This window comes from Ovis aries, chromosome 23 (assembly GCF_016772045.2).
Source record: "Ovis aries strain OAR_USU_Benz2616 breed Rambouillet chromosome 23, ARS-UI_Ramb_v3.0, whole genome shotgun sequence".
Classification (NCBI taxonomy): domain Eukaryota; kingdom Metazoa; phylum Chordata; class Mammalia; order Artiodactyla; family Bovidae; genus Ovis; species Ovis aries.
The window spans coordinates 23,850,323-23,863,017 of record NC_056076.1 but is presented as its reverse complement, the minus strand read 5'-3'; the positions used below and the strand labels follow the sequence as shown (position 1 = coordinate 23,863,017).

Here is a 12,695-nt window from a genome sequence, read left to right as displayed (position 1 = left end):
CGCAGCAATGAAGATACCCAGCACAGTCAATAATAAACTTAAAAATGTTTTAATTGCTTCGTCTGAAACAAACCTTACCCCAAACAAGCCAGATAAAATCCCCCAGCTCTGAAGCCCCCACCCCCACCCAAAGCATGTTGCCACAGTGAGTGGGTACTTAACTGTGCACCGCTCTTGACTGCAGTGTAATTACAAGCCGGGCTTTGTGAAAGCTGGGATGCCCCTTGTCTGTTGATGTAGGGTATTTTCATTGCTCCTGATATTTGGGTCCCTTTAACTTTCTAATCATCGGGACATTAGTTCATATCATATGTGGAGTTTAACTGCATTAGTAATATGTTGTTATTTCAGTAGTTATTTTTCTGAATAACATCTTCCAAATAATAATCAGAAGCCTCTGGAGAATAGCAGATTGCTGATGATTACCTCGTTCCCTGTCTTCTTTCTGCCTGGATATTTTAGCTGTAATGATCCTAAAAAGTGTGAAATGATTATATTTTGAATTTCAAGGAAGCATAATTAAGGAAGGTTAAATTTTGGAAGTTTCTAAACAGCAGAGTCAAAGACAAGATTAAAAAAGGATGAGATATGTTACGATGGGAGGTAACACGACGGACAAGAGACCCTTTCTGTCTTGTTCCTGTTAGTTTCTTTGACTTTCTTCATTATTTATTTAGGATGGTAGAATTTATTCATAAAGTTGCAGATCACTTTTCCCCCTTTGTATCACAAATCAGACATATTCCTGGTATTTTGCTTCTGCTTTATATGTTTGACCAATACTGTGAAATTCCAAAGGTTGTGTTGCCCGATAGCAGTTTCTGAACGTGGGTGTTGACATTTAGTGTACAAGCAACAATGCGCGTTGGTGGTGCCTGACACAGCCAGCTGTTTCATATGTGTGTATTTCTCATTATTTCAGCATTCACAGCATGTGCTATTTTCAGATTTTTCAGTGAAGGGTTTGCCACATCCAGTGCATTCTTAAATTACACTGTTGCTCTTCTTTCTCTATGAAAACAAAGAAGGTATTACTTCTTATGTAAATCCCAAGTTAACATAAAAGCCTCTGACTTTAGATTTTACTTTATTTTTCATTGAGGTGGAAATGAGAATTGTTCCATATTTTTTGAGTTTTCCCAAGAATTTTTCTTTTAAAATAAAATGTTTATCTAAAGATTTTCTGTCTCTTTTTACAAGAGAATATTGTAATACATCTCTAGAGGAAAGCATGCTCACTCAGCATCTTTTGATTTCTTTCTTTTCACTTAAAGCCAGAATTGTAATTGATGTGTGACATGATCTTTACTTTCCTAGACTGGTTTAGCTCTGTTATGTTGGTTTCCTTTAATAAGTAAGTCTGTTTCCAAGTGCAAGCCTGTAAGTTTCTTTCATATTGAATGATACCTGGAAGTATTAAACTTGGCAAGTCCAATGTACTCTGCGTAGTTTGGACATGAGGACATTACATGTATGGGCAGCTTTTATAGCGGGCTGTATTTACACGTGCTGTCTGCTTTTTTATTTAGTTTCAGTATTGCTTCTTTCTAGACTTGAAATTAAGATTTAAAGTAGTTCAGTGAAATAATTCCATTAACATTCCAACATATACCTAAGAGTTGAGTAGTTGGAGGCACCTCATTGACATCTTCTTCTTAAAAATGAATCTAGACTGATACAGTAAGACTTATTGTATAATATCAATGACAAATTAAAACTGTTATAGATTGATCAACAGGGCCACCACTCACTAATTAAAACCTATGATGTGGAATAGAAATAACCATCCAATCCTCATGTTGTCACAACAACAGATAATCTCCCTTTTCAGGGTATCCTTGTGCTGATCAGATCTTCCATGACCATTGAAAGTGGCCTTCCTAATCATATTTTCTTGATCTATTACATGGATGTATATTTCCAGGTTGAGATACCCAAGCTTAGACAATTACCAAGTAAATTTCATTTCTCCTCTATTGTATTTCTAGTGTAAAATAGGCAGTGTTCTTGTTCTCTTGGAATTTTGGCTGAAGCTAAAAGGATAATGGATGATGTTAAAGATAAATGGATAAAGTTAAGGATAATGGGGTACATGAGTATCCTGTTGTGAAGGGGGTGCTAGACATAGTCTCAGAGGACTCACTGAAAGGAAGCCAGGTGGCTATAAACCATCCCCCCAAAGCCTATTAAACTATAGCTCTGTGGTGTTCCTATTTAAGATATCTTACCAACACTGTTGTCTCTGTTTTGCAGGGGCATTTACCCAAGTAATTTGCCCAGCATTACTCAGCTCATGAGTTAAGTCTTTCACTGACCCTACAGCCTCATACCTCACAGGCATTAAGACAGCTCTGCAGCCCCTGTTCTGCTGTAAGTCAGCTCAGTAGAGGAGGGGGATTCAAATAATTCTCTCAGGCAGTGGGTCAGACTCATTTATTTGGGGAGGTTGAGAAACACTGGGAATGATGTCTAGTAGGGCTGCCGTCTGTGGGGTCACACAGAGTCGGACACAACTGAAGTGACTTAGCAGCAGCAGCAGGTACAAAAAGTGGTGCCCCCTGGCTGAATTTGGCTCAGAATCCTCTTTGTTTTGTCAGGCACATTGTTTAACAGGAAACCTCACCAAAAAGTCCAGTTGCGTTTCGACTCTTAGGCCGTTACTCCCCTTCCAGGGGGTATGCGCTTTTGCAGTCCCCAGCCTACCCCTTGTCATCGTCTTACCCTAGCCAGCGTGGTCCAGAAAGCATTGCGTATTTTTCAGGGGAATGTCAGGAGACATGCAGCATATGTGGCAAGTGCCCGATGTGCACGTAGTTGCAGAAATATAGTTATATAACCAACCCAAACAAACCTTGAGCAGCTAGCTTCTCTATTTGCAGAATGTATACCCTGCCGTGGGGGACTCCGGATCACTTTACTGCCCACCGCATGCACATAACAAACGCTGGAGTTCTCCTGTCGCAAGTCATCCCAAACTATCCCAGACACCTCAGTTAAGTCAGCATGATTTTTTCTCCTCTATCCATATTCTGATCTGCTTGGAGGGTATCCCCAGGATCCATAGCCAAATAAGTCCTGTTTTCTAGAAAATGAGTTGGAAGCTTCAGGCTCTCCTAAAATGATTCACCCTAAAATGGCTATGGATCAAGTAAACATAATCAAGATGCCCTCTCTGATAGCTGAATCCCGATACTCCTGAGTTCAGCTGCTAGATACTAACATCATAGTAAACAAAGGCTTCCCAGTTTTTGCTTATTTGACCCTAAAAATGTTAGTTGGAATAGAAAATAATGCTTGGTTTTCAGAGGTAAGGCAAACAAAGTGTGTATTTTTAATACACTTAGAACAGTGTTTTTTTAATTGATTTTTATTGGAGTATCATTGTTTTATGGTGTTATGTTTCTGCTGTACAGCAAAGAAAATCAGTTACATGTATACATATATCCTGTTTTTAAAATTTCCTATCCACCTCATTAGAACTGATTCAAATGTATTCTTTTAATGGCTGAGTAATACTCCATTGCGTATATGTACCACAGCTTTCTTATCCATTCGTCTGCTGATGGACATCTAGGTTGCTTCCATGTCCTGGCTATTATAAACAGTGCTGCAGTGAACATTGGGGCACATGTCTCTTTCAGTTCTGGTTTCCTCAGTGTGTATGCCCAGCAGTGGGATTTCTGGGTTGTATGGCAGTTCCATTTCCAGTTTTTTAAGGAATCTCCACACTGTTCTCCATAGTGGCTGTACTAGTTTGCATTCCCACCAACAGTGTAAGAGGGTTCCCTTTTCTCCACACCCTCTCCGCCATTTATTGCTTGTAGACTTTTGGGTTGCAACCATTCTGACTGGTGTGAAATGGTACCTCATTGTGGTCTTGATTTGCATTTCTCTGATAATGAGTGGTGTTGAGCATCTTTTCATGTGTTTGTTAGCCATCTGTACATCATCTTTGGAGAAATGTCTATTTAGTTCTTTGGCCCATTTTTGATTGGGTCGTTTATTTTTCTGGACTTGAGCTGCATAAGTTGCTTGTATATTTTTGAGATTAGTTGTTTGTCAGTTGCTTCATTTGCTATTCTAATGAGGTGGATGAAACTGGAGCCTATTATACAGAGTGAAGTAAGCCAGAAAGAAAAACACCAATACAGTATACTAACGCATATATATGGAATTTAGAAAAATGGTAACGATAACCCTGTATGCGAGACAGCAAAAGAGACACAGATGTATAGAACAGTCTTTTGGACTCTGTGGGAGAGGGAGAGGGTGGGATGATTTGGGAGAATGGCATTGAAACATGTATAATATCATATAAGAAATGAATCACCAGTCCAGGTTCGATGCATGATACTGAATGCTTGGGGCTGGTGCACTGAGATGACCCAGAGGGATGGTACGGGGAGGGAGGGAGGAGGGGGTTCAGGATAGGGAACACGTGTATACCTGTGGCGGATTCATGTTGATGTATGGCAAAACCAATACAATATTGTAAAGTAATTATCCTCCAGTTAAATAAATTTATAAAAAGAAATTTCCTATCCATTTAGGTACCACAGAACAATGAGTAGAGTTCCTTGTGCTATGAAGTAGGTCCTCATTAAATATCTATTTTAATACATAGTATCAATAGTGTACATATGTCAACCCCAAACTCCCAATCATCCCACCCCTCTTTCTCCCCTTGGTATCCAGAATTTCGTTCTTTACATCTGTTTCTCTATTTCTGCTTTGCAAATAAGTTTATCTGTGTCATTTTTCCTAGATTCCTCAGATAAACTGTATTATACAATGTTTGTGTTTTTTTTTTTTCTCTCTGACTTTATACAACAGATTCCAGGTTTATCCATGTCTCTGCAAATGGCTCTATTTTGTTTACTTTTATGGCTGGGTAATAGTACATTTTGGGCTTCCCAGGTAGTAAAGAATCTGTAGTAAACAATCTGTCTGCTAATGCAGAAGACTTAGGTTCCATTTCTGGGTTGGGAAAATCCTCTGGAGTGGGAAATGGAAACCCCCTCCAGTATTCTTGCCTGGAAAATTTCATGGACAGAGGAGCCTGATGGGCTATAGTCCATGGGGTTGCACAGAGTCAGACATGATTAAGTGACAGAGCATGCACACACTGTTCCATTGCATGTATGTACCATGCAATGGCACGAAGAGGGATCCTTGCCAAGCGGGTTGCTGGTTTCACGCGGCATGGTCAACAAGCTTCTTCATCCATTCCTCTGCTGATTGACATTTGCCGCTTGCGTGTCCTGGCTATTGTGAACAGTGCTGCAGTGGACAGCAGGGTGCATGGATCTTTCGGATTACGGTTTTCATCAGGGATATACCCAGGAGTGGGATCGCTGGATCCTACACTAGTTCTATTTTTAGTTTTTTGAGGAACCTCCATACTGTTCTCCACAGTGGCTGAACCACCTTACATTCCCACCAACATTGTGAAAGGGTTCTCTTTTCTTCACATCCTCTCCAGCATTTACTGTTTGTAGATTTTTTGATGATGGCTATTCTAACTGATGTGAGACAATACCTCACTGTAGGTTTGATTTGCATTTCTCTAATAATTAGTGATGTGGAACAACTTTTCATACACTTATTGGCCATCTGAATGCCTTCTCTGGAAAAATGTCTATTTAGGACTTCCACCCATTTTTTTCATTGGGTTGTTTGGTTTTTTGGTATTGAACTACATGAGCTGTCTATATTTTGGAGATTAATCTTTTGTCAGTTACTTCGTTTGCAAATATTTTCTCCCATTCTGAGGTTTGTCTTTTCACTTTTTCTATGGTTTCCTTTGCTGCACAAAAGCTTTTAGGTTTAATTAGGTCCCATTTGTTTATTTTTGTTTTTATTTTTATTAATCTAGGAAGTGGGTCAGAAAAGATCTTCCTGCAATTTATGTGAGAGTTCTGCCTGCCTATATTTTCCTCTAAGAGTTTTATAGTATCTGACCTTAGGTTTAGGTACTTAATCCATTTGAGTTTATTTTTGTGTTTGGTATTAGGGAGTATTCTAATTTCATTTTTTACATGCAGCTGTCCAGTTTTCCCATCATCACTTACTAACGAGACTTTAGCAAAGACATAGAAGAACTAAAGAGCAAAAGTCATTTCAATGGTAGGCATGTTGGGACTTCCCTGGCATCCAGTGGTTAGGATGCTTCTACTGCATGGGGTGTGGGTTGTACCCCTGGTAGGCAAGGAATAAGAAGATTCTGCATTGCCACACAGTACAAGCAAAAAAAAAAAAAAAAGAAAGCTCGACAAAGTTTTCATCACCTACAAACATGTAGTGTTGCATTTCAATATTTTAGAACATGCTGTACCAAGGAATAATGTTTAAATTTCTGGGTAGGAAATATATATTCAGAAAAAATCATTGAGACCATTGAAATGGGCTCAATATTGACTAACATTCCTTATATCTACCTTGGCTCCAGCTTGACTATTTAAAATTCAAAATAGCCATGGGTTTTTCTTTTCATATTATTGTTATCTTGGTTTATTTCTGTCCAATTGTTACTTTTTCTATAACAGAGTCTTAGCTGTAAGACTTGAGGACAGCATTTTTGTTATTTTAGTAATTATTTACCACAAACCCTATAAAAAGACATGTCACCTTTGACTTTGTGATTCTGGCTTCTAAGCCTCTGATTGTATCATCTCTTTTATCTTTTCATCATCTCTTCAACATTTTCCAAAATATACTGCCCCACTGTGCCATTAAATGAATATTTTAAAAATACCTATTAGGATTGCCAAGGGAAAAATTTGAAATCTATGTAGACTCCTAGAAAATGATCACTCTTTATATAGATTTTAATTGTTTTGGGAAGTCTTATCTTATATAGTGGGCAAAGGTGAGCTTAATTGTAATTTAAGGTACTGCCTTGCCTTATATTGTTTTATGTTGGATTGTAGGTTAATGTCTATAAAGTGCTTGGAGTTCTTATGCAGGGCTAGAGAAATGTATGCAATTATGTACACATCTTAATGAAAGAGTAAATGTTGTAAATATTTTATATAGCACGTGAACTCATGAGGAGGATGGCGTCTTTATCATCTTTGTATCTCCTGTCCCCTCCATCCCCCCGCGCCTCCCCAAGTGGCTGGTACTTTATAAACTCATTAAATGTAAGAATTGAAGGGAAAATGTCCCCTATTATTATTAGCAACAGTATCATTAAGCTATTCACTTCCCCACCTGGTTTTAACTCTCATCTGAATATGCTTTCTCTCATTTAAGTGATATTTAGTTTTACACACCTGTAATTATTTGATTGCTGAATTTCATGGTCAGCAAGTTGGACATTCAGGTGAAACACTTCGCATATACAATAGTGTTGTTTCTGTCAGCAGGGGGCTATAGTGTCAATACAGCATTTCAGGAGACAGTGACAATTATTGGTCAAAGAACATTAATCAAGTAACTGAGATGTTATAAAATTGGTAGAAATTACACAGAAACCAGGAATAAAAAGGTTGGAGACTGTCTGTGGTCAGCCTTTTACCCTTTTGAGGAGTTTTAGCATTCCTGGAACCGTGAATTTAATGTCTCTTCAATTGTGTATGCTTAAGCCCCTTTTTATTACGGGTAATTTTCTGCGTAAAACGATCAGCTAGATAAGCTGTATTTCAAAACTTTTCAATGTCTTTTTATTACATTATCATCACCAGGGCCGATTCATTTATGAAACATAAAGCACTCCCATTTGGAGCAATTTATTCTCGTATCAATCTCCCCCCCCCCACCCCCCGCACTGGATTTGCCAGAACGCCGTCATGTTCGTGTTCTGAAGGTTAATGCCCAAAGTCAAGCAGACAGGAGCCAAGTGCTGCAAGGTTTCCAAGATTAGGACTGATTCCCTTCACAGAAATAAATGATTCCTGCCATGTTCAGTGATTTTGTGCAGCGCTCCCCACGGCTGAGTGAGTGCATCAATACTGTAGTCCTTACCTGCTGTACATACTGATGACACTCGGTGTTAACTTGATTGACTGAGCAGCCCACTGGAGAGGACGCACCTGCAAGAGGAGTGCAGACACATATATTTTTATCCTGGTTTCGAAACATTTATTTTACATTTCTTTTCTTTGGGAGTCATGGTTTCCAATTCCATGGGCTCTCAAGCCACAGCTCGGGTACCACAAACCTCCCCATGCTGTTTGGTTTTCAGAATTCTCCCGAAAATGGTCTCAGGTTTCTACCCTCTGCCAAAGCCCAATTTTATGCTTTTGAGGGAAAAATGACAGAAGGTGACGCTGAAGAGTCTTGACATATGAGTGACTCTGTGGAATTTAAGTCTGAGAGGTTCTATCTAATGATAGACAAGTGGATCATTTAATTCAGTTATGAGAAATCATTCTGACTACATGTTTCTGTTCTATTTTATTATCATGTTTTTGTAGGCTTTAAGGCAGCAGCAGAAGAGAAGAAATGGAGTCTCAATGATGGTAAACAAGACTGTCCCTCGTGTGGTTCTGACACCATTAAAGGTGTCTGATGAGCAGTCGGATTCGCCTTCAGGTAAAGAGCTAAAATATTCTATGCTTGGTCAGTTACTCCCTGGAGGAGAGTTCCTCACTGAGAGAGAGATGTCATGAATTTTCTCTGAAACTGAATACTATTTCCACTTAAGGTTTCATTTATTTGTGTGTGTGTGTGTGTGTGTGTGTGTGTGTGTGTGTGTGTGCCTTCAACTCTTTCCTTGATTCAAACCTAACTGGGCATTTTGCTCTTAAAAAAGAAAAAAGCAAGAGCATGTCTTGCTCATCATCACAGGACTTCATTTGCTAATGTCAATAGATGTAAGGAGATGTGTGGTACTGCTAGCTGGGTTTCTCTTGCTTTGGCTTTTGTGTGAAAGCTGAACTTGAATGCTGGACCACATGCTGATGTGTAATGCCATCAAAAGCCATTCTTCTGTGAGTGTGAATTTGTTTTGCCATCCTCTGCTACAAAATCTAGGAATCGTTTATTAGTTTTTGTGTTCTGGCGGCATTCTTCTCACCTCAGTGCAGCCCTGACCTTTTCTTCTAATTTACCTTCTGTCACTTTTTCAGCTATGTACCATTCTATTTATTATAGATTGATGTTTGCGTTTTCTCTTCCTGCTTCAACGTAAAGTTATTCATAAAGGCATGATCTCTCCCTCTCTTCATCCTTCATCTTTCTGTCTTGGCCTTGCATCGTCTCCAAGTGGCATAGTATTGTTGAAGTGTATTCATATATTTTCACAAAAGATCTGAGTGTTTCTTTTAAAAGCTATCAGATCAGTGAATGTGTTTTTGACTCCACTATTAGGCCATCTGTTCTTGCTTTTTGTTCTGTTTGATTGATTTATTGGACTTTTCTCTTTATATCCAGTAGAGGAATCAGATTGTGGCCAAAGGCAGTGTATTAACTCTTAGAAAAGGAGATTATATCTATGGTTGGTAAAACAATTTGAGATTTTTCTTTTCAAGGACAGCAAGAGGAAGATAATGACATAATAACTATTTCCTCTTTTAGGATCTGAATCTAAAAATGGTGAAGCAGACAGTTCAGATAAAGAAATGAAACATGGGCAAAAATCTCCCACTGGAAAACAAACAAGTCAGCACTTAAAGCGATTAAAAAAGTCTGGTTTAGGTGAGTGTTCGATTGACTATAACATTTCTCATTTTAGAGATTTAAATATTGTTGAATGAAATAATAGGAACTTTCTTTTAATAGTTAAACAAGGGAAATTTTAAATCTTCCCAATGTATCTAAACCAAAGAAGGTGCTAAATAAGGCAGCATATTACAGTGGAATGATTTTAAGCATGTTGCTAAATTTATGAATGATATTGCTGGACGGAGCAGAGGCTAAAGATAAGGGATTTAAAAGGATATACGATTCAAGTAATTATCTGCCAAGTCATGATTCAATCTAATGTGCTGTGTTTTGTTCCTGCCTACTGGGTTTCACTTTATTGGAATACACTGTACTGGGGGGAGGAGGGGAAGTGCAACTTTTATAAAGTGTTCACTGAACTAAAGAGTACACTGTTGGGATTCGCTGCAGTAAAACTACTCTGCCTTGCTTTTCATCTTATGCTGCTTGAAATATTCAGTAGTGCTTGTCTGAAAAACAGTGTACAATTGCTGAGAAGTGTAGGAGACACACATATGAGGTCCTGCAAGTCAGCCCCAGGTTTTCTTCTGAAGATTTCCTTCCTGATGACTTTTCATCAGGAAATCAACAGCAACATTAGGGGGAAAAGGAAGATGAAAATTGAGAAAGAGGGAAATAAACATATCCTAGGCTGAACATTAAAATTCTAGACCAAACCTGCCTTATTGGATGCCTGGACCTAATGGCTTCATTTCTCTCAGTTATTTTATCTCTGAGTAAGGGTAATGATCATTGTAACATTTTGTAAAATGGCTGGTAGAAAGTACAAATTTATTGACCTGAACTTTATTACTGGTTCTGCCACTTACTTACTTGGCAACTTACGGTAATTCTTATTTGCAGAGTTTTATCTGTTTGTAAAATTCAAGCAAGATTTTAACCCATGTATTTATTGATTGAGTAAAGATTTATTGATTGCCAACTGCATACCAAGATTTTGTTAAATTCTGGGAGCGTATTTTCAGTAAAGTCTTTATAATAGGGTTTAGATAGCCTTATATCAGAGATCTTTGGGAAAACAGAATTTATTTTTGCTACAAATTCTTTAAATATAGCAGAATTATCTTTTTCATTATTTCCAAGGCTAAATCATTTTATAGTTATTGTCTGGCCTCGAATGTGTAAGTTAGTGTATAACCATACCTACATATATATTGACATTTTCCCCTTAATCTTTGAGTTTTCTAAAGTATTTTAAGTAGCTTCTGAAGTTGAAAAGTGTAATGGGAGAGTGATATGTAAAGAATATACTAAAAAGAAACAAGCCCCCCAAAACATCATGTTATGATACCTTCAGTTCAGTTCAGTCGCTCAGTCGTGTCCGACTCTTTGCGACCCCATGAATCACAGCACACCAGGCCTCCCTGTCCATCACGAACTCCCGGAGTTCACTCAGACTCACGTCCATCGAGTCCGTGATGCCATCCAGCCATCTCATCCTCGGTCATCCCCTTCTCCTCCTGCCCCCAATCCCTCCCAGCATCAGAGTCTTTTCCAATGAGTCAACTCTTCGCATGAGGTGGCCAAAGTACTGGAGTTTCAGCTTTAGCATCATTCCTTCCAAAGAAATCCCAGGGTTGATCTCCTTCAGAATGGACTGGTTGGATCTCCTTGCAGTCCAAGGGACTCTCAAGAGTTTTCTCCAACACCACAGTTCAAAAGCATCAATTATTCAGTGCTCAGCCTTCTTCACAGTCCAACTCTCACATCCATACATGACCACAGGAAAAACCATAGCCTTGACTAGACGGACCTTAGTCGGCAAAGTAACGTCTCTGCTTTTGAATATGCTATCTAGGTTGGTCATAACTTTTCTTCCAAGGAGTAAGCGTCTTTTAATTTCATGGCTGCAGTCACCATATGATACCTTAAGTAATTAAAAAGTCAGTGACCGTCTGTTAAATTTGTGTGCTACCAACCTCAGGAAAGTCAACACCATATCATGAGTTAAGAAAATTCAAGGCACAGGGACCTCTTCATTCCTTTAATTAGCTGCCTTCAGGGCTGGGAGGTAAGCAAGGCTTGTACTCTTTTCAGGATCCTATCAGATGTTCAGGTCTTCAGTCAGGATCTTTTGTTTTAATTGTCATAACCTAGGAATCCTGCATGCCACTAAACATCTTACGCATTAACAAAAAACAGTAAAGGTGTTTTGGCTCATTTGCTAGCAAATTTAAAAGGTGATAAAGGAGAGACCACAATGTTCTTTTTAACCTGCTTTTTGTTAGACTACAGAGTACTGGAAATCATGAAGCTACTTTAAGGAAGGAATGGAAGGGTAAAATCTTATCCACTCCCTGTATTTAATGCAGTGGTCTAGGTACTATGGGGCTTCCCTGGTGGTTCAGTGGTAGAGAATTCGCCTGCCAATGCAGGAGACCCGGGTTGGATTCCTATGTGGGGAAGATCCTCTGGAGAAGGAAATGGCAACCCACTCCAGTATCCTTGCCTGGAAAAATCGCATGAACAGAGGAGCCTGGCTGGCTACATTCCATGGGGCTGCAGAAGAGTCGGACATAACTTAGCGACTGAACAATGACTAGATACTTTGCCATGTTATCTCATTTGCTTCAATTATGTACAGTGGAATGATTTTTATTTTGCACCTGAATAAACTGAGGGCCAGAGGGTGAAGGAGGTTGTCCATAAATGACATGGCTAAAGATCTAAGCCAGGGACTGGCTGGCTCCCAAAATCTAAACTCTTATCTGGGGATATGTTCTGAATGTCTAGTCTGCCTAGACTTGTGGGCATCAGTGAAGAGCAGCATAGCATCCATGATGTGACGAGCCTGCCATGGGCACGGAAGTGTAGAGACCGTAGTTGCACATAGAAGGAGAGCTAGTGACTAACAGATTTTCTGGCTGATCCTATAAGATCAGACAGAGGAAGAAGGTGAGATTTAAAATAAGTCAATTACTGTAAAAATCTGTCAAAAGTTACCTGAAGTTTATTACTAGGAAGGAACTCTGACTGACTGACTAACCCAGCAACCAACTGAGTACAGCGGCTTCTTTTGTGCAGATGAA

General features: G+C 39.1%; 1 protein-coding gene across 1 annotated transcript in view; it reads left to right on the top strand.

Moving 5' to 3' along the window:
• ASXL3 (ASXL transcriptional regulator 3) overlaps positions 1 to 12,695 on the top strand; it is a 200,229-nt gene that overhangs the window by 95,985 nt on the left and 91,549 nt on the right. The window contains exons 6-7 of the mRNA XM_060405208.1: positions 8,418 to 8,535; positions 9,520 to 9,639. Of these exons, the coding sequence (XP_060261191.1) occupies positions 8,418 to 8,535; positions 9,520 to 9,639 (238 nt within the window). The remainder of the gene's footprint in view (positions 1 to 8,417; positions 8,536 to 9,519; positions 9,640 to 12,695) is intronic.